Source organism: Solanum lycopersicum, chromosome 3 (genome assembly GCF_036512215.1).
Source record: "Solanum lycopersicum chromosome 3, SLM_r2.1".
Lineage (NCBI taxonomy): Eukaryota > Viridiplantae > Streptophyta > Magnoliopsida > Solanales > Solanaceae > Solanum > Solanum lycopersicum.
The window spans coordinates 9,778,288-9,801,430 of record NC_090802.1 but is presented as its reverse complement, the minus strand read 5'-3'; the positions used below and the strand labels follow the sequence as shown (position 1 = coordinate 9,801,430).

Genomic DNA, 23,143 nt, shown 5'->3' with positions numbered 1-23,143 from the left:
GTGGCCTGTGGGTTGAGGGGTCAAGATAAGTGGCCCATCTGAGTCTGTTATGTTATCATACCCTCTGTAGTATGCTTGGGGCCGTGGAACGGGATTTTGTCCCCTCTGTTGATGTTCACCCAGAGTATCGGGTAAAATCTTACCATGAAAATCAACTGGAGCTGGGATGTTCTGGTTCTGATCCTCATCATTTATTCCCAAGTTTCGATTCATATTGCGCTGTGTACGCTCTAACTCGTGATGGTAGGGAAACAAGGGTTCTCTTCCTCTCCGTGTATTTGGCATACAAGGAGGATAGTTCTAAAAAAATCAAAAACGATAAAACAAAGTAAAATCAAGAAAATATCAACTAAACTATAGTAATAGGTTCAAGTTAATCTAAAAGCTATATTCCCCAGTAGCGGCGCCAAAATTTGATCGCTCAAACTTACTTCTCAAATAAGAAGTAAAGAGGTCGTGTCAAGTAAATAACCCTACTAGTGAGGTTGGGATCGTTCCCACGAGGAAAATCGTCTAGACTTAACTTCAACTTGTTATTACTATTGTTTGGTCAATGACTTCCTTGGAAAGTAAAAACATAAAAAGGGGGTTTATATTTCTAAACGAGTGAAAATAAATAACGAACTTGAAAGAGACACTTAACAACTTTGAAAGTTGGATTTTAATCAATTAATCAAAGTAACTAGGGTTTACGTGTTCCCCACAGGTTCATAACTTGATAATTCTAACAATAACAATTCTTTCCTAGTATCTTGCGTGCAAAGTGATAAGCTATGTATTTCTAAATCCTTGGTCCGGCATCTAGAAAAACTCACTCCGCACCTTGGTCCGGCTACGTGTGTTGCTATCCTAACCCTTATCCTTACCTCATATTAAGCATCGTATTCGATATTTGACTAAGTTATTTCCTCATACCAATCAATGCTAGCCTATTAGATAGTATACACTAAATCTATGTTAATAATTCTTTTCCTATAATCTACCTCCTTGGTCTGACAAGTAGCATTAAGGCGAGTTCTAATGTTGGCCATCCGTTAAAAGGACTTCTAAGCGAAAGAATTATTAATACATGCAAGACACTATTCTAGAATTGTTATTTTAGTTAGGGTTTATCTCATTATTTGCCTATGGTTCTCACAACCCTAGTTATGGAGTTTAGTTACTCATAGCCACAAACACAATATTCAAATATAGTAGATAAGAATTCATGTACTTACTTCAATGAGAAAGAGTAAAATCCAAAAGTTTGTTTGATTAATCTCCAAAAATCACTTGCAAGAATCTCATAGTAATCAATAATCTCACAAAAGTTCTAATGATTATCAAGAATCTCACAATACAATGTTTACCAATACGGAGTTTAACAATCTAAGAGTCTAACTATCTGGTGTCTAACCTAACCGAGTCCAACCTCAAAAATGAGGTTTTTCGAACTATTTATAAAAAATAAAAAACCTAATTAAACAAGGACTCTGTTTGCTGGAAATCTGCAAAACGCGGCTGGGTCGACGGACCACGCGATAGATCGTCATGGTCACAACGGACCGTCATGGACTCCGTTGTCCCATACTTATGCAATTTCTTCTGCTGTTTTCTTCACCACCCTCGACGACAAGAATGACAGACCGTCATAGGCACAGCGGTCCGTCGAGGGTCTTTGTTCCAAAATACTTCAACTCGTGGAATCTGGGTACTGGGATTACTTCTCTGAACTTCATGACGAACCTGCAGGACGGACCGTCATAGACACGACGGACCATCACAAACTTCTTAACCCCATACTTGGTCAGACTTCCCCATCTTCCTTCAGCAGCTGCACTACGCTGCCACCTACAGACCGTCATAAGCACGACGGACCGTCATAAGCTCCGTAGGTGGTCTCTTCTGCATTTCTTCGCTCAAAATCTCCGCATTCAACTTAGGACAGATTTCCTGCAAAACAAAGAGAAACTTATATAAAAACTAGCACAAAAAGGCTTTTGGACACACTAAACTTAAGGAAAAAGTATTAATATTATCGTGAAACCACGGTATATCAGTGATATATATATACATATACATATATATATATATATATATATATATATATATATATATATATATACACACACACACACACATACGTCAAGTGGATGGTTTTGAAATATAATTTTTTGTAACCATTTCTAAATAATTATTTATTGTTGTAGGGAAGTAGCTAGATTTATAGGATTCAGGGTCGTCAGTCTTTTTTTAATGAGACTTGATGATCTAGTATATTTATTTTATCGAGAGAAAAGACATAGAAGTTGTTAAGAATTTTTAAATAGATACCTTAATTTTGCGATCGTCTTATTCCTGTACAAAAGTAATGAATATCTTTGTAAAGGACTATTTGACCCATTTTCTCACCTGATTTGTGAACACGTGCGTGAAGGTCTATTTTTGTGCTAAAAACTAAAGTGTAATGTTTCAGTTTTTTCATTATTAATTCTTTAATTTATTTAAATTAATCATCTTCCCCAAAACAAGCTCAAAAGAGTTGATGGAACTCTCTACGTGAATTCGTCATCTTCCCCAAGAATTATTCATTTTTAAATTCCTGTTAGAAAACTTAATTTGAAATTTTTCAAGGTTTATTTCTTATTAAAATGTAATCTTTTTCAAATAATGTAAGAATTACTAGCTTGTTAACCTTCAATTCCTTGATTACTCAGCTATTCCTCCAATAATTTTGACCAAGAATTGTCAAAAATGAAGGAGATTATCTCCAGTCCGTTATCCCTTGACCAATAAATTGAAAAGACATGAAAATCTGAGTAATGGAAAAAAAAAGAAATAAAAGAAATATATTCAATACTAAGTGATATGCTCACGCGTCTTACCAGAACAGAAAATGCATGGCCTAAAATAGTCTTTTTCTTTATGAATATATTCTATACTTTTGTGGGGTAATAGGATTCCCGCAAAATAAGGGTTTTTTTTACATTTGGGAAAACTTTATTGGTGACTTTATGTCTTTTCTCTTTTATCAATAACAATTTGATTTTCGTTATTCACTTGCATCTTTTCCATAAATGAATCGAAGGGGAAAATGACAGATTTTAGTGGATTGTAATAGAAAGATCACTTTGCCACATACAATATTCCATTATATAATTAAGTCATTCGCTAAAATTATATTTTCTACTCAATGTGAAAATTATACATCAAGGTGGTCATGCGACCCTTTTATACGTCATGATTACTAAGCCAACAATACATGTTCTTGGGTCAAAAAGGACCCTACCATTTCGGCTACTATAAATTCATTATTCAACAAATGATAGCTTCATGCTACTATCCATCATGATGATTAATAATGTGAATTAAGAATTACTTTTATATCAACTTGAATTAATATTGCGACACTAATATTCATTTTTTCTAGTAATTTAGTAATACTTTCTATTAGTATAACAAATAAATCAAGAAATGATTTGATCACCTAATTCATGAAACTCATAAAAGCGGAGGGAGCATTAGTCACCCAAAAGACATAACCAAAAACATATAATTCCCATAGTGGGTTCTAAACATTGTCTTAGGCACATCGTTAGGCCTAATTTTCAACAGATGATAGTCAGACCTTAGATCAATCTTGGTGAAAACTGATGCACTTTGAAGTTGGTAAAAAGATCATCTATTTAAGGCAAGGAATACTAATTTAGAATGGTGATCTTATTCAGTTGCCGGTAGTATGTACACATTCTCATACTATCATCCTTTTTATTAATAAATAAAATTAGAGCACCCCATGGGGAAGCACTAGAACACATAAATCACTTGTCAAGAAGCTCCTACATTTGAGACTTAAGCTCTCTTAATTGTGTTGGCGCCATGCGATATGGAGGAATGAAAATAGGACGAGTACCAGGCTTCACATCTATGCAAAACTCTATATCTCTATCCAGAGGCATCCCAGGTAAATCAGTACGAAACACTTCTCTAAATTCAGAAACCACAGGAATAGACTCAATAGATGGGAACTAAACCTCAACACCCTAAATATGCACTAAATAATCCAAACAACCCTGCCCTACTAGTTTTCTAGCCTGAATGGAGGATATGATCTGAGCTTGCTTAGGCTTGTATATCTCTTCCCACTATAACTTTTTCCTTTTCATAATTTCTTGAGTTACAGACTTAGTGTAACAATTAAGCATAACATAATAGGGGGACAAAAAAGTCATTCCTAAGATTATATCAAAGTTAGTCATATCCAATATTACCAAATCAGCCGAAGTCGAAAGACCCATAAATAAAATAGAACAAGCACGATAGACATGGGTAACTATGATAGACTTTCCAATTGGGGTAGAAACATGGATGGGAGCATCAAGTATATCACAAATCATATCAAACTCTGAGGAAAATCGAATGATATATAAGAATAAGTATAACATGAATCAAATAACATATTAATTATCCGGTCACACACAAGAATAGTACACGTGATCATTGCATCTGATGCCTCTGCCACATTCTTACCCAGGAAGACATAATACTGAACTTTAGCATCATGTCGAGTAACTTTCCTACTTGGTTGCACATTACGCCTTCATGTGTAACTATTTCCTCTACCCTCATGGCCTCACTGATTACCTCCCAGTCCACCTTGTTGACATCCTTGACCAATATTACCATTTCCACGGACAACTGCTTTAGTCTGTTGTTGTGTGGAATCCATCACTCATGGTAGGGGAAAATATCTTCTCATATACCCAAGTTCTCCACAATTATAGCATGTACGATCAAATATGGTCTGCCATCCATCGAAGGTGCAACTTCCTGTCTATCCTGAATCAAAATTATGAGGTGGAGTTTTTGAGTAATTACATGTAGAGGCGAGCAAGGCGGACTAAATTTTCCTAGATACAAGTGTTGTCCTCCCTACCTCCTTGGACTAAGAACCTTGAAATTTACCTGAGTTTTTGACCTTTTAGCCAATGCCTTAGCCTAACCGTACGAATTGTATTACTAGATTCTAACCATTTATGAATATGATCTGATTTACATATTTTTGTTGGGATTTTACTTAGCATCGAGTGGGGTTTTGGGATGAAGGTTTTTGTTAAGCCTTCTTTGACCTTCAGTAGCAATCCCTAAGTTTCAAAAACTATGTGCCACCATATGATTTTGTCTCAAGTAGACATTAGCTAGTGGATCTACTTAATTAAGACTCATGGTCCTTACCATGAAAGTAAGACACTCTTTTTTCGATGTTGGAGTAAGACACCAGACTCCATGTTATATCTCACATGGTTTATGTTGATGAATGGTATCTTCAACACCTAAATCTTTTAGTTTATTGGTTTAAACTTACATTCGGTTATTTTAGTTTCAATATCTAATATTTACATGTTTTAATACTTGGTCATTGCATTAGTTCATGTATTTCAGTTTATTGTTCAATGAACATCTCATATTCATCATGTCCTGCTTTACAAATTATCATACACATATTTTATACTCAGTACATTTAAAGTACTAATCCACATAATTCTTGTGTTTACAGTTTTCATATGATGTAGATTGAGGTTCTTACTATCAAGATCTTAGTGAGTTGGACCGCAACTTCTGGATAGAAAGTGATGAGTCCTCTTACTTTGATCACTAAAATAAATTTGTAATTCTAGTATGTTATTTATATTTACAAATATTGATTGGGGAGATTCGGGGTTATGTCCCACTAACTATAATTAGTATAAGTAGAGGCTTCATAGACTTCCAGTTAGAGTTTTTGTATTCTCTCCTTTTGAATTAAAATTGTTGTATACAAAATTTTGTTCAAAAATATATCAACCAGTATTCCATAATTATGATTACACTTAGATATTTTTATTCTTTTACATGTTCATATTTTGTTGGTCATTACTATATCAGTATCAACGGTGAGCTTGGATTCACTTGTGACTTTAAGCATCGTGTTAGGAGTAGGGGGTAGTCACGGGGTCATGACACTAATTAATGCATCACCGTTTTTCCTCCTATTTTTTAAAGGAAAAAATAGGTTTCTCCAAAAACAATCTAAAGGCACCTGAGTCTAGGGGAAAATGAAGGCAGAGAATTACCGTGCAAGGAGGGTGAAAACCACAGGATTTCCAATGTTGTTTCATTATAGACTGCTCCCGTAGAGTAAAATTTCATAGGTAGAATGCATTAGCAATTGCTCTTAACAAAGGTAGGATAGGTTTCTTTAACCTAAGTAGTCCAGACCCGTTACTACCAAATTATCTCTTGTATCTATTTGGAGATTGCATGCATATGCATTTAGGCATGGAGTTTGAATGATTATAGGTTTTTGTTAGGTATTTTAAAGTGGGAGATGTGATAATGATTAGAGGTACATTATCTAGTTCTTATTTGTCATTAAGTTTCCTTGTAAGGATGCTTGCATTGTTCTATAGATATAGGTATACATATCCGTTGCTTGATATATCGCATGACTATGTATAACAGGAGAAACCATAAGAAGGCATAAGTAATGACAAAATATTGATATATAATCTCAAATGAACTTATTATGTACTTGTGGCATTAACGTTATTCTTCCTAATGTTTGTGATTATGCATGATTGTTTGTGTTTAATGGTAAGCCTAAGTACCACGCTTGATATAAGATATCCCCAACATTATATCAAATAATACATGTAGTATGGGGATATCCATAAATGGTTGACTCAGATACCACACTAGTATTCTAATTAGGCATAGCTTAGATATCACGTCGATATACTAAAATTTTGACTTTAGATTCCATGAGAGGATCAAGTATGTGTTTATAGTTCCATGAGTGGACCTAAATTGATTCTTCATAACATAATTGTTGCATGTTTGATCCTTTAGTTGTTTGGGATACTTAAAAGGTGAGCTTATATCATATATAACTTGTATGTGTTCATGTGGAACATTTGGTTTATGTTATTTTAAGTCATGGTAAGGAATGTGATTGCGGGATTGGTGTTACTCATGATAAATAAGAAACGTTATTTGTTGTTGAAAACTCAGTGCTTATGATTTTTGTTTTGCTTATTTTTTTAACTATTGGGTGGTGTTTATAAGAAACGTTATTTGCTGTTGACACCATTATAAACTCATGATTATTTTAGTTTATAATGGTGTCTGGTTTAGTTTCGATATGGATGAGTTTTTCAAAGGTGCATGCTTCATTTATTATTCCAAAAAGGGCCTGGGAATGGGCAAGTAAAATTGAAAAAGAATAGCAAGTTGGTTGATAGGGCTAATGATGGCCTTATATTCATGGATATTGACGTGGTAGAATGTTTTGACTATGATTTAGTATTGTGATGGTCTTGTATTCAATGATATTAATATGGTAAAAAGGGTCAATCTAGGATTTGTCCTTATAGTGGCGTAACTAAGAGGCATGGAATCAAGGTGCACTATTTATGAGATTTATCCAGGGAGGTAAAGTAATTATATAAAGACTTGGGGTGGTATAACACTCTTATTGCATGTTTTCGTCTAATCATTTATATTATAATATGTGGTAGGTTTAAGTCTACTGATGATGTCTACTAGTATGTGTTGTTTGTACTAATACTTATCTTGCTATGTCTGTTGGCATAATCTGGTTGTATGGTTTATGATGGTTTATAGATGAACATGATATGATCTCTGACAAATTTTGTTTTTCCTTCTTTATGGTGGGAGTAGTGTCAATTGTATTATATAAACCATACTTCTTTAATTGCTCTCATACCTATTTATAATAGTTACACAGGGAGGATTTTTTTGGTTATTTGTAAAAGGTCTCCATTAAAAAGTTGAATGTTTTCATAAATCTTAAAGTATTAAATTTTTATTGAAGCATTTTATAAATTTTTGTATGTTTTGATTAAATTTGATTGTAAGGGTTCTCCTATTATAAATGTTAGAGTAGGTTCATGTACGACCTTATGGGTTGGGTCATGACATATGCATGTTGGGTATACCATAGGGAAGGATATATGAGGACATCATGTTGATAATCTCGTTCAATAAACCTGTTCCTTTACTTTTGTTTTCAAGTGTTATTGTTCATTGTTAATGTGATTGACTATGATTGTTTTTGATTACTAGTTGGCTCGGGTACGACACTGGTATAGAAATACTAATGGTTAGCTTTGATATCACATCTTGTATAATTATTAGTGGTTGAATCAGGTACTATGCATAGTAAAATAATTACTAACTTTGTTGGCTTGGATAACATGTTGGTATACAAACAGTTTGTGTTTGGGTTCCTTGAGAGAACAGTGTGGTTCTATAAGTAAACTAAGTAGAGAGAACTAGGTATGAACATTTTTGGTTCTACATGTGAACAAAATTGACCTTTTATAATGTTATATATGTATGTCGAACTCTTTAGTGGTCTAAGTTACTTGAAAGTTGATTTTATCTCAGGTTTGGCTTGTATGAGATCATATGGGACATGTTTCATGTCAAGAGTAGGTCAAGGTAAGGACTGGGAGTCTGATCTAAGTAATGCTTGTGCTTTTAGTTGGTATGCCTCCTTATCGTTGAAATTGTGGGTGCTAAGTTAGAAAGAAGGGACCGGTGCATTGTTTAGGTGTTGATTTTGCTTAGGTTGTCTAGTTTTTAAGAACTTATATGATAATGGAGATATGATTCAAGATTGATTAGTTGGTCCAAGATGCGAGTTTCAGATACTATTCCAAAAGGGCTTTGGAGATTGCATGGGAACTTAAGAGAAAGTAGTAGGTTAGTATGGGATAGGGTGTACTTGTATTCATGAATCTCTATGTATTAGATGGGTTAGGCTATGACTTGATATTATGGTGGAATAACACAGAGGCATGGGATCAAGCTGCCGTAGTTTATGAGCATTATACTTGGAGGGTAAAAGAATATGGATAGAGGCTTCGGAGGTTTAACCTTTATATTTCATTTCTTTTCAAATCATCTATATTATATTATGTGGTACGTTCAAGTTGACCAATGATGTCTAATCGTGTGTACTATTTGTACAGTTACTACTTTTGCAATGCAACCTGACATAGTCTGGTTGTAGGGTCAATTATGTTTCATAGGTGAAGATGGTGGTCATATCCAACAACTTTCGTTTTTTCGTTCTTTATACTGGGAATCGTGTCTCATTTTCATGTAGCGATTATACTCTTTTAGTAGCTCTTTTACGTCTTAACATAGTTTACTGGGAGATTTTTGGTTATTTTTAAAAGGTTTTCATTACAGTTCATGTTTTCATAATTCCTTAAGGCATTAAAGGAGTTTCACATTACTTGTTAATTTTCACACTGCCCATTTTTAAAAATTAGGTGGTACATGTGTTAGAATAGGTGTCAGCATGGCCCACTGGGTTGGATCATGATTTCTATTCGTTGAACTTTGCCTACAAATTGTAAGACCTAGTTGTGGTGATGGTCACGAAAAACTATTTCAATGTCATCAAAATTTGAAGACGGATCCATCACCAAAGGAATCTATTCTTTTCTTTCCAAATTGTTGAAAGGTAAAAGGGTAAAAAAGTAGTTGGGATGTCGAAGCCATTAATAAACGTCCACATTTAAATACTCTAAATCGATTAAAGCATTAAAGTAATATTTAACCATGAAGGCTCCTGAAAAAGTTAGACCACACACAATATGATCATGAATTAGGAGACCAAGGAAGATATACATTAGTCATTTGCATTGGCACAACAATAAAAAGCTCAAAGGATAGAGAAAAGAGATTCTATAATGATCAATCTTAGTAGACATATTTTGACAATTTTAGAGGCTTCAATGAATTAGAGATTTTAAAGCAACTGAAAGCCTCATAAGCTAATAAATTTAGTACTTAAGTATAAATTGACATCTCAAAGATTTTATCATACATTAATTCATAACAAGAAAGGCACCAAAACAAAAAGGTCAAAATCATAAGTTTTCAAAGCCATAATGAGTACTAGATCTTCAAACCAATCAACTTTAAATGAGACATAAGAAATTATGTGTACTAGGTTGGTCGAAATTAAAGCCATACACTCTTCAAATCCCGCATTTTGCATAAAGGACAACTGATATTGATCTTCAACCACTTCCAGATGCAATAACAGTGAAATTCATGACCACAACTAAGCTTTCCAAGTTCTATCCCATATTCATAAGTATCCTACACTCATCCAAACATGAAATAATATAATAGAATCAGGTTGTGAACATGTTCATAAGTAGCCAAAGTTTTGTGCTCCTTACCAAGCATATGCAACATGAATCATTGTTATCATTCCTCTCTCTTAGTTGATACTTGCGCGCCATTATAAGTGTAGAAATCCTCATCTCAATCATGCATTCAGCTTGTAAAATTGACTAAAACACAAACCATCCATAATTTGAGAAAACATTAGATCATTTATTATAATCGTATCACGTGTTAATGCATTATGTTTTGATACATTACCTCAGAAAACATAGTCTCCAACAAAGGATTAGTATTGGCAGGTTCATCATTTTCATCATCCTGTCATTTTGAACTCTCAGTAATAATAGTCTCAGTTCTCTTACCATCTTAACCACAAACTTTGAGAAAGGTATATAGGAAAAGAAGATTCTACATTTCACTGTGCTATATAAAACAAATAGTATGTCCAGCATATCAAGATTACTAGATTGATGTTCTCTAAAATACGACAGTCAACTCATATCCTAAATATACAAAGCTCAATCCTCTTATCTTGTGAGAAAGGGTAGTGCAGTGTTGATATTTTTCCTTACCGAAAGAGTGGGAAATTTGGAAAATAAGGAAGAACTAATGTATCTTGTGACAAAGAGTTGGAATTAATGACACACACCTTGATGTTTAGTCTTCCAGTATTGTCTCTACGTTTTTCAAAAAGTCTTTTAAAATTCTATAATACATGTATCTAAGTATTTGTGCAAGAACTTTTGTTTTATTTTTTTATTGGTATAAATAAAGATGTAACTGATGATTTTAATCATCTCAAGAGGTAATAAGTTGCCTATATAACACTTGAACATTCTGTAAAGAAAGTACCTTCCTATACTTCCTACAAATTTGTATCAGAGCAGTTTTTCGTTTTTAATTTACGGTTAGGTGAAGAAAAAAATATGACGTCAAAAAAATGAAGGGGTTGATTCATCAGTTGTTCTTACTCCATTTTTTTATGGTAATATCTTTGAATACTGGAAGATAAGAATGAGAACACATCTGAAAGTTGAAGGTTTGTGGACTATTGTTACAAATGACTATGAAGAGCCAAAAACAATGGTAAACATTCCGTAGTAGGCATGAAAAATATTCGAGGTTAAGTATTGTCGACATGCAAAAGCCTTGAGAAAAATTAAAATATGACTCTCAAGATCATATTTTATAAAGATTGTTACTTGTGACACTGCAAAGTAAGATTGGGAGTCTCTGAAAATTGAGGTGAATGGTGAAGAAAAGATATGCACTATTAATATTTAAACTCCCAGAGTGTATCAAAATTTAAAGATGATAGAATTTGAAAATAAATATTGCACAAGAGCCATCAATATTGTCAATGAAATGAGAAATCATGGTGATACTATTTTTTACTAACAAGCTGTAGAAAAGATTATAATTAGTTTTACAGAAAAGTGTGAGTACATTGTTTCTATCACTGATGAGACGAAAGATCTTTCTAAGCTTTCCATTGAAAAGAGAGTAGGATCATTTCTTTTCAAATGAAAAGAGAAGATTTTTTCATGAAGATCAACCCAAGGAGATAGATTTCCAGTCTAGAACCCATGAGTATACCCTAATTTTCTCAAAAAAATCAACAAAAGAAAATTACAATCTAAAAAAAACAGGATCATGATGGTTCTTCTAAGAAGGTTGAAGAAAAAGATGATAAACGTTCTAGTATTTTTTATAAAATTTGCAAAATTGACTGATCACAATGCAGACTAATATTGGAAGAAAGGCAAGCCTCAATGTAACTTTTGTAAACATTTTGGCCACATTGAGAAGGATTGCTAGAACAAGCAATGAAAGAAAACATTTTTTTGTGAAGAATATGAGGAAAAAATGGAAGAAAACCTTTTTTAAAAGCGTTGTAGTAATCACATTACTGGAGATAAAAAAGATTTTCTCTCAATTAATAGTATCATCGCTAATAAAGTGAGAATAGGGATAGAGGAGCCTTAGTGTTGGTCGACTCATGGAAAAAGGTTATTCTCTTGTGTTTAGAGATACTTATTGTAAAGTTTCTGATAAAATTAAGCCAAATCAAGTTATTGTTGAAGTAGAGATGATAAAAAGAAATTTTTTTGTGCAATTTCAATAAAATGCATTAAAAATAAAGTTGAAGATGATTCATGGCTTTGGCACAAAAGATTTGGTTACTTAAATTGCCAGAAGCTTCTCAAGCAAAAAGTCATGGTGTAAAGCCTTTATAAGATACATACTAAGAATAAGATAGAGAAGACTTCTATCATATCTTTAGACATGTCAAATAAAGAAATCATACTAGATAAAGTGTGCATAATACTGACCTCTATTACAATGGGATCGTCTCTGTGACTGCCAGCCTACATGTCAACTTCAATAGATAAGACATATATAATAATAAGGAAAATGTAAATAATACTAAGAGAAATTATTAATATTCAAATACAATCTACAAAAATGCATATTTGTTTTGGAAGGTCATCTTAAGAACATAGACTCACTTTTAAACAGTAACACAACTAAAACATTACACACCAAGCTCCATAAGTTCAAGTGCCATTGTAGAATAAATTATAATGTTCACTAATCACAAAAATATAATGAATAATAACCAAAAATTAGTGATTCACAATAGCACTAATATTATCTTTTACATTATATAAATTTTGAATTGTCGATCAAAAGGTACTTATGCTAGAATTATATGTATTCTCACTAGAGCATCGCAACAATTAACAGGAAAAAAATCATAGATAAGTAATTGTGTGATATTAACATCTTCAATATACCAAATGTGTACTAACAAAAGAATTTATACATATAAAAAAGGTGTGAACTTAGAAACACTAAAGCAAAATATATGGATCTAATAGTATTGAATCAACATGTAATCTGAACTTGAAAATATAGGGTCAAACAAGCAAGTACACAAAAAAAATGAAAACATCAAGTTGTATCTTATCAAAGTATCATAACATTTTTATGAGAATACCTTTTCAAGAAAATGACAAGAAGATCTATCAATATGATTTCATTACAAAAAAAAAAGGTGCCTCAAATAATTGAATATGTGAATCAAAACTTCTATCAATAGAAGAAAATTTATAAAAAAAATATGTTGATGTACCAAGCATATGGATAGTTTAGATTCAAGTAAGCTGGCGTAGAAATCAATGCTATAAAAAAGTGAAAGAAATCCAAAAATCATCTATTTATCAAAAGGAAATTTCTATCATAAGTAAAACATTAAGACAAAAACAGTCAAAAAATTTTGATGTCATTGATAGTCCATCACTTTCCCCCAAATGCACTGAATTCTTGTGCAAAAACAATGAAACAAGAAAGGTAAATGAAAACTCAAGAAACTTGGTGCTAATAAATAATCCTAATAACCACCAAAATTGTTAGATTGGAAACAAAAAATAGAACAAAATTGAGATTGCATACAATTCCTAGCTTCTCATTTTCAAAAACTGAATTCAAGATCTCGGGTCTAAACTTCTCAAATTGAAAATTAACTAAATACATACATTTGGTTTATGCATCTTCAATCTCAAATACTTATTCTCAGACCAAAAAATCTCAAAAAAAGAGGGAAAATTAGGACTCACCATTTTCACAAGAAAGCAAAAATAGAGAAATCTTTGTGATGCAAGGAAAAAGAGCAGTCAAAGGGGGTCAATGTTCAATATATACTAATAGAATTGATTGCAACAACTTTATCTTCAAATTAGGGTAGAAGGTAATTGATTATTCCCAATATTTTAATTTATTGGTCTTAATTTCATTTTAAAGTTTTTTTTTTCAAAAAAGAAAGGATGCCTTGACCCAAATATCAGGGTCATGATGGCACCTACTAAAACCCTTGAATAGGTAATCTTAACACTTACCCCAAAATCAACGATAACGAGCATAGGGAATAGGCGAGATAGAAAGAAACAAAATACAATAAATCTATATATATATATATATATATATATATATATATATATATATATATATATATATATATATATATACACACACATACATACATATATATATATATATGTATATATTTATATATATATATGTACATATATACCCCTTTTTTATACAATAGTATCCATGTTTTATATTTCGCAATCATTTGGCTATCAATTCCGATCAGTCATCATTTGGCTATCAATCCCGATCAGTCTCATCATATTTATGCATGCTATCACTATTAGGCTTTAATTATGTGGAATCAGACCATGACATCGACTCACCATGCACTAACACCTATCCTCTTCAATTTCTCACCGAGGTGCTAATATTTCCTGTATTGCAACTAGTGTCCTCACTTCAAAACAATATCCTCATTTTTCACACAATGATTTCAGTTTTAGCATAAGGATTACTTTTTAACACCCACTCTCAGAACAAATTCAAACTCATTCATACATATTGCCATAAGCTTGCCCTTATTTTCATTGCTTTAAGTTCGCTATACAACTCTTAGGATCACGATAGGACTTTCTTAGCTTGTAACATAGGCTCAGGGTCAGGTAGGGTATATTTAGATATAGTTTAGTGACTTTTTGCCCTCCTTGACATATCGGCTAAACATACCACTTTTTATCATTTTACTTCACCCAGTTTCTCATATTCGTCCACCTTGCTATTTTCCCTTCTTTCTTCATTTGTGTAAGTGACTCTCTTCTTTTCTTGCTTATATTTCTTGTATTTTTTTATTATTATTATTTTTCATTTTTTATTTTTTTCACTTTTCTTTCAACTGATTCTTGAGTCACTTTACTTTTGTTCTTACTCTCTCTTTGTTCTTTCGACCCCACTTTCCAGAGAATTCCTCATAATAACCACCCTCAACTAATGTTTTACCATGAGTCAAAGTACACAATACCCAAAGTTGGGTCAAGGCCATAAAAAGGGTTGTTTACTTCATTAGCCACTCTCAACTTATGCTTTTGGCATAAGCTGAGGTTCGCATGTCCAAGGAGGGACCAGGGCCAACACATTATTCTCATAAAAGATCAGTTGGGGTGAAAAAGAAAGGTCTAGTTTAAGTTCAAATCATTTGGATCAAAAAAGGATTAATTTCATTTGGTTTTCTTTTATTTAGGCTAAAAATGGGCTATATTGAACAAGGGCCTATGATCCTTTCCTAATTGTCTATTACAGCTTACTTTTAGCAGGACTAACCAGGAAAGTTCTAGCTCAGTACAAATAGTGGACTATTCAAATCTTCATCACACTCATTTGACATCTTATTACTCTACCAGATTATCAGACACCTAGTTCAAATTTTAGACTTAGGATCATGCAGAGGTGCACCTCTATGTCATGCTTAGAGCCATACATTTATCAATTACTATGCCTAGTCATGCATCATTTTCATTTTATCAGGATATCATTTTAGCCATCATGCTTCAGAGTTAAACTATGTACACAATATATAGACATACCGGTTCAACAGAAAAAAATAATCAGTCTCTTGGGGGGAAAAGAACACAGGCACGAAAACCCCAAAAGAGGATAGTGAATCGGGCTACTCAGACTTCACCCTACCACTCACTTTACATTTACCCCACCCCCAACAAAAATACATGCAATTGTCCCAAATGCATAAAAATTTGAAATACAAGAGTGGTAGGTAAAGCAAACCTCAGGCGCAAAGCGCCGACGATCAACAAGTTGGTGTGTCCGGTTCCCCGGAACCGACTACCCCTGTAATATGGACACCCTTAGTAGTTTCCACAACATCAACAACACTATCAGTAATGCCTCCCACTATTTCCAAATTTCTGGAGCTAGATTCCCCAGAAGCTAACTCTACTTCCCTCATCTGACGCGCCTTCTCATCAGCAAGTAAGGCTTTCCTCGCAGCCTCCATCTCACGACGCTCCTTATTCCGTGCTTGAGGGGGAGGTGGTGGAATCTCAGAAGTGGCAAATAAGGTCGCCATCACTGTGTCTTCAGCAGGCTCTGCAGAAGGTCCCTCGGACTCAGGCACCCTAGCCTCTAGGATCATATCGAAGTCCTCGTGAAGGTCAGGCTAGCCTCTTGATAGATCCCTTCGGCTCGGTCACCCAGTCAGCACCCTCTCCATCAACAGACAAGTGCAGGGCCATCCACTTCTTGGTGGTCTCTCTCAGCAATGGCTCACGCAGGAATTCGCTATCTTTGACAATTTGCCACCGGTAGTCAAACTCGACGGTGAGAGGGGTCCGGTTGGTATCAACATGATTGCCGTATAGATAATGGCGGATGGCAGGAAGGGAGATATCAACCTGAATGCCACGTACTCGGACATGCTCCAGTGGGGCCTGTTTGGCGGGGGCAGCCCGCCTATCAATCGGTGATCAGAGAGTATCCACGTAAGAGGCGTAGAACTTTCTGACCAACTCTTCACTATAATATTCTAACAAACGTGTTGTCCACTCCAGTCGATGTCGAGTGAAAATATTGTGGATCTCTGGCATAGTCAGGAGATTTCCCGTAAGGACCCTCCGCTCCAATGTAAGTGTCTGTGTCATGACTCCTTTGTCATTAAGGAACTTTACGTCCGAATAGACTTGATACTGCCCGTCGACACACCACCGATTGGGATGGTCGGCAACTAAGGTAAGAGCATGAGTCAGTGAATCGGGTATGGATTCGGAACTGTCAGCTTCATCAGACGAGGTAGACTGTGCAGCAGTGGCGGGTGTAGGGACCTCAGTAGATTTGAAGGCTTTCCCCGACCACGGAACTCCTAAGGAGCCAGACGCTCGTTCTTTATTAGTAGCTGACCCAGAAGGTGTACCTGTCAGAGGGCTCCTCATCAAACTAGGAGGTAGTGACTACGCTAGACGCCACCTTTTTGGGTGTGGCTCTGGTAGCACATGCAGCTAGGGATGGAGTGGAAGTCTCTGGGGGCACGTACGCAGGGTCACGCTCATCATCAGAGCCAATGACTAGGCACACAGATGGGGCGACAGACTTCGATCGCCCGCGTGCGTAGACTCGATCTTGTTTTGGTGCCATAATAGATAGTACCTGTAAAGAATCATTATTAGTACTAGAAAGAGCAAACAAGACAACCAAAACGATACAAAATAAATAAAAGAGTTAAGATGTAATGACATTTCTATAGTAATAGTGAAACACGACGGACCAGGTGACGGCTCGTTGTGAGTAGGATGGACCGTCATGGGTTCCGTCATGTCTTACTTAAACTGTATTTATGTGGAGAACCCTGAAGGAAAGTCTCTAACAAGTATGACGGTATATGCAGGATCGACCGTTGTGATTATGGGTCTGTCATTGATGTCCGTCGTGGGACACTTATAAAAAAAATGGGGACCCTTAGGAGAGAGGTCTCTGACAATCATGACGGTGTATGCAGGACGGACCGTCGAGGGTATAACGGTCCGGCGTAGTTGTCTGTAAGAGGAACTTGGAAATAGAATGGAGACCCTTAGGAGAGGGGTCTCTGACTGTCATAACAGTTATGTAGGACGGACCGTTGTGATTATGACGGTCCGTCGTAGATGTCTGTTGATGGATGATATACCGTGGTTTCACGGTATTTTTAATACTTTTTCCTTAAGTTTAGTGGGTCCAAAAGCCTTTTTGTACTAATTTTTATGTAAGTTTCTCTTTATTTGCAGAAAATCTATCTAAAAGATGAATGCAGAGGTTTTTGAGAGAGAAATATAGAAAAGTACCACCTACGGAGCTTGTGACGGTTCATCGTGCCCTTGATGGTCCATAGGTGGCATCGTGGTGCAACTGCTGAAGAAAGATGGGGAAGTCTGACCAAATGTGGGGTTACGAAGTGCGTGACGGACCGTCGTAGCCATGAAAGTTTCTCCGCTGGTTCGTCATGAAGATCAGAGAAGTAGTCCCAGTACCCAAATTCCAAGAGTTCATGTGATTTGGAACGAAGACCCTCGATGGACCGTTGTGCCAATGATGATCCGACATACCTGCCGTCGAGGGTAATGAAGAGAGCAGCAGAAGAAATTGCACAACTATGGGCCGACGGAGTCTGACAGTCCGTCGTAACCATGACGATCCATCACGAGGTCCGTTGATCCATCAGCGTTTTGACAGATTTCCAGCAAATAGAGTCCTTATTTAATTAGGTTTTTATTTTTTATAGATAGTTCAAAAAACCTCGTTTTTGAGGTTAGACCCTTGATTATTTCTAGACTCTTTGTTAGACTCTTGATTATTTTTTAGACCCTTTGTGAGACTCTTGAATATTTTGAGACTCTTGTAATTGATTGTTGGTAATTTTTGTTGATTAATCAAGCGAACTTTCGGATTTTACTCTTTCTCATTGTACTAAGTGCATTAATTCTTATATCATATATTTGAATATTGTGATTATGACTATGGGTAACTAAACTCCATAACTAGGGTTGTGGGAACCATAGGTGAATAATGAGGTAAAACCTAACTAAAATAACAATTCTAGAATAGTGTTTTGCATGTATTGACAATTCTTTTGCATAGAAGTCTTTTGAACGGATGGCCAACTTTAGAACTTGCCTTAATGCTACTTGCCGGACCAAGGAGGTAGATAATAGGAAAAGAATTATAAACATAGATTTGGTGTATACTATCTAATAGGCTAGTATTGATTGGTACAAGGTAATAACTTAGTCAAATATCGAATATGATGCTTAATATGAGGTAAAGATAAGGGTTAGTATAGAAACACACGTAGCTAGACCAAGGTGCGGAGTGAAATTTTCTAGATGTCGGACCAACGACTTAGAAATACATAACTTATCACTTTGCATGCAAGATACTAGGAAAGAATTGTTATAGTTAGAATTATTAAGTTATGAACCTGTGGGGAACACGTAAAACCTAGTGACTTTTATTAATTGATTAAACTCCAACATTTGAAGCTGTTAGTGGTCTCCTTTAATTTCACTAGTTATTTTCATTCATTCAGAAATAGAAAACCCCTCTTTTATCATTTTTGTTTTCCAAGGAAATAATTGACTAAACAATAGTAATAATAGATTGAAGTTAAGTCTAAACTATTTTCCTCGTGGGAACGATCCCAACCTCATTAGTTGGGTTATTTACGTGACACTGCCGCTTTACTTCTTATTTGTGAAGTAGGTTTGAGCGTACCAAATTTTGGCGCCGCTGCCAGGGAAAGTAGTTTTAGATTAACTTAAACTTATAACTATAGTTTAGTTGATATTTTCTTTATTTTACTTTGTTTTATTGTTTTTGATTTTCGCACAACCATCTTTCTTGTATGGCAAATACATAGAGATGAAGAGAACCCTTGTTTCCCTATGATTATCAATTAGAGCGTACACTATGCAACATGAATCAGGGCTTCCTTCAGTGTAGGGAGGCCTGGCTTGGACTTAGATGTATTAGGTCTAAGAGTTTTTCCTCTCTCACTTACGGAAGAGGCTGCTATATGGTTCACTGAGCTCCTTTACAACTCAATTTCACTTGGAACCAACTAAGGGACGTTTTCTTAGCACGCTACTACCCGGTCTCTGAGAAACTAAACCACAAAGACAGAGTGAACGACTTTGTGGCACTACCAGGAGAGTCAGTTAGTAGTTCTTGGGATAGATTCACCTCGTTTTTTTAGAAGCGTACCCAATCACCGCATATATGAAGAGTCACTGAAGGAATACTTCTATTGGGGACAGGATGATAATAATAAAGCGGTGTTGGATACTATAGCAGGTGGTTCTTATGGGGAGTATCCTTATGCTGAGATTGCTGAAAAGTTATATAAAAACTCCCGGAATAATAAAGCTTGGAGTACTAGGAAGTCAGATACTGGGAGAAACACCTTTGCACTGCAATCCACTCACAACCCAGCCACGGATGAGATTCGTGAAGACATGGCACAGAAGAGAACATAGCTTGGGTTGGTATTAAAACATATCAATGGGGGTGAAGAAAAGATAAATGTAGTTAACTACTTGTCTACACCACCACCACCTAATGATGAATGCTATTATGCGGAGGATTCTTGTGCAGTAAATGGGCCGACCAGGGGTTTCCGACAGAGTGCCCAAGGCTCAAATCAGGATAATTGTCCCCAAGGTCAAGGGAACCAAGGTCGGATCTATGGTAACTATAATTGTAGGGGTCTTTATGTCCGCGATGGAAACTACAACTGCGACAACAACTTCAACAAGGGTAACTATGGTAACAGAAATGATAGGAATGGGCCCTATGTCCCTCCTCAAAATCGTGAAGTTACTACTAGTGATGGTGGAGATAGTATGGCGCGAGTTGAGGATATGTTGCACCAAATGATGATGAGGTTTTATGCTAGTGATGAGCAAATTAAAGAGTTAAGGAGTAATATAGCAGGTATTGGGCAAAAAGTCGATACACATGCAATATCGATTAAGCAGATCGAGTTGCAAATGGCCCAATTATCCGCGACTGTGAACACACGTAAATCGGGCACTCTTCCTAGCAACACTATCCAAAATCAGAAAAAAGATGCACATTGTATGGCAATCACTACTCAGGGTGGTAAGCAAACCATCGACCCACCTATGTGGTCTAATGAGGAAAAGGAGAGAAACGATAATGATAAGGTGGTAGAGGGTAGTGGTGAAGCAGAAGATAGCACTGGAAAAGATGCAGAAGTCCCTATAAAGGTATTCCCATGCCTAGACCATTACCCCCCCTTTCCTCAGAGATTAGTGAAAATGACCGAGGATGATAAATATCAGCGTTTTATAGCAATGCTAAAGAAGCTTTCTATCAATGTCCCTTTGGTAGAAGCTCTAGAACAAATGCTCGGTTATGCAAAGTTTATGAAAGATCTAGTTACAAATAAAAGATCGGTCACTTTCGAGAATGATGATCGAATGCAGCATTGTAGTGCTATTGCTACAAGATCTCTCCTACAAAAGAAAGAAGATCCGGGTGCATTCACTATTCCTTGTACAGTCGGGTCATTACATTTTGCGAACAGTGAAAATGCTTATAGGGATACTCCACGGTGTTCTAGTAAAAGTGGAGTCGTTCATATATCCGACAAATTTTGTTATTCTTGATTGTGAAGTCGAATTTGAAGTGTCTATTATTCTTGGGAGGCCATTCCTTGCTACATGTAGAGCCTTAGTTGATATGGAAAAGGGACAGATGAAATTTCGATTAACCAATGAAGAAGCGACCTTCAACATTTTTAGGTCCATGAGGCAAAGCGGTGAGCTCCAATCGGTATCTGCCATATCCCACAAAGAAAAGATGGAGAAGGATAATAACTAATAAGTGAAAAACGAGAATTTATGGTTGGGGATTTGGTGCTTTTAGACAGTTCTAGGTTGTGTTTGCTTACGGGCAAGATCAAATCCAAACGGATTGGCCCTTACTTGATTACCCACATATTCCCTCATGGATCAATTGAGTTAGAAACCAAGGAGGGAGTGCATTTTAAGGTGAATGGAGAATGAATAAAACTCTATTTTGGGCATACTACATCGGTGAATGAAGTGATAGAGGCATACCATCTTGATGAAGGCTGAGTAATCAAGTGCCCTCAGTCGTGCTGCGACATTAAATCAGGCGCTTGTTGGGAGGCAACCTAATACTTATAGTTTTTTTCTTTTTATTAATGGTAGAATTTTCTACTAATGGATTTTAAATTTGCAGGCACATCACCAGGAAAATTGTGCAAAAAATCACTCTACAGCAGTCACTGACGGATACATCGACGGACCGTTGTGCCTGTGACGGACTGTCGCATGAATCTGTCATGCCATGTACGTCTTTCTGTTATTATCAAACTAGGGCACACGCTACGGAACCAATGATCAACCGTCACAACTGAGATGGACCATCGTCGGGGACTCGTCGTGTCATTAATGAAGCGTACCCGACCCGATCCGACTGGGGTTTTTTAAAAATTCAACATTTAAAACCCCCACCCGTTTATTTCACCCCATTCCTTCCCTCTTTATCCCATTTCCCTCCCTTTTCAACTTCCAAAGATCATAACCCCCCTCTCTTACAACCGATAATTTTCCCCAAATTCTCCTAATTCCTAAAATTCACTATCTACTAGTCGGAGCAGCCGCTGTGGGTCTCTACTTCATCACCAAGTACCTTCCTCACTTGATTTTCTCAAATTCTCAGGTATTTGTCTCTAATTTCTAATCATTTACACTGCATTTGTATTTATCAATTAGTATTAGCCTAGTTCTTCTTGATAGGTTCATTCTTTAATAAAATTCTGTCTGACCTAGGTTGAGAATCCTCGAAATTTCCATGTTAAAACTCTAGAAATAGGTGCTTTAGCATTGCTAGTTTACTAGGTAGTTGGGTTAGATAAATGAAGGTTAAAACACTAACAATTCTATTTGGGTCATAGGGGATGAATGGGGCATCCCCAGTTCTATCATTGAATGACAGAACGAGACCCCAATGTCGGACCATTGTGCCCACGACGGACCGTCATCGGGTCCGTTCCAATAGACCTAACACCCCACTAACCAATTTTCTCCAAGTTTCCACCAACAGACATATGCGACGGACCTTCGTTCCCACAACGGTCCGTCCTACACAACCGTTTTGGTTGTCAGAGACCCTGTTCCTAAGGGTCTCTCACTTTTTCTAAGTGTCCTCCAACGGACACCTACGATGGATTGTCATACCTACGACAGTCCGTCCTGCATGACCGTTATGACGGTCAGATACCCCTCTCTTAAGGGTCTGCATACTTTTTCCAAGTGTCCTTTTACGAACAACTACGATAGACTGTCATACCCTCGACGGTCCGTCCTGCATGACTGTTATGACGGTTAGTGACCCCTCCCCTAAGGGTCTCCATATTTTTTTCAACTGTCCTCTGACGGACACCTACGACGGATCGTCATGCCTGTGACAGTCTGTCCTGTATATACCGTCATACTTGTCAGAGACTTTCCTTCAGGGTCTCCATATAAACATATTCTAAGTGAGACACGAC

General features: G+C 36.0%; 1 protein-coding gene across 1 annotated transcript; it reads right to left on the bottom strand.

Annotated features, from left to right (window-relative positions):
- Positions 1-9,906: 9,906 nt before the first annotated feature.
- Positions 9,907-13,865, bottom strand: LOC104646216 (E3 ubiquitin protein ligase RIE1-like). Its single transcript, XM_069296054.1, has 5 exons — positions 13,809-13,865; positions 12,522-12,557; positions 10,447-10,506; positions 10,242-10,355; positions 9,907-10,158 (listed from the first exon to the last, which is right to left on the bottom strand). The coding sequence occupies exons 1-5, from the start codon at positions 13,809-13,811 to the stop codon at positions 10,018-10,020; spliced, it is 354 nt and encodes a 117-aa protein (XP_069152155.1). The 5' UTR covers positions 13,812-13,865; the 3' UTR covers positions 9,907-10,017.
- Positions 13,866-23,143: the final 9,278 nt, after the last annotated feature.

Bases quoted from the DNA above. Each gene is read 5' to 3' on its own strand.
- LOC104646216 (XM_069296054.1), bottom strand. The intron at 10,507-12,521 runs GTCAGTATTATG...TCAAAATGACAG, and splicing joins ACGATCCCATTGTAATAGAG to GATGATGAAAATGATGAACC. The intron at 10,159-10,241 runs GTAAGGAGCACA...GGATGAGTGTAG, and splicing joins ATTCATGTTGCATATGCTTG to GATACTTATGAATATGGGAT.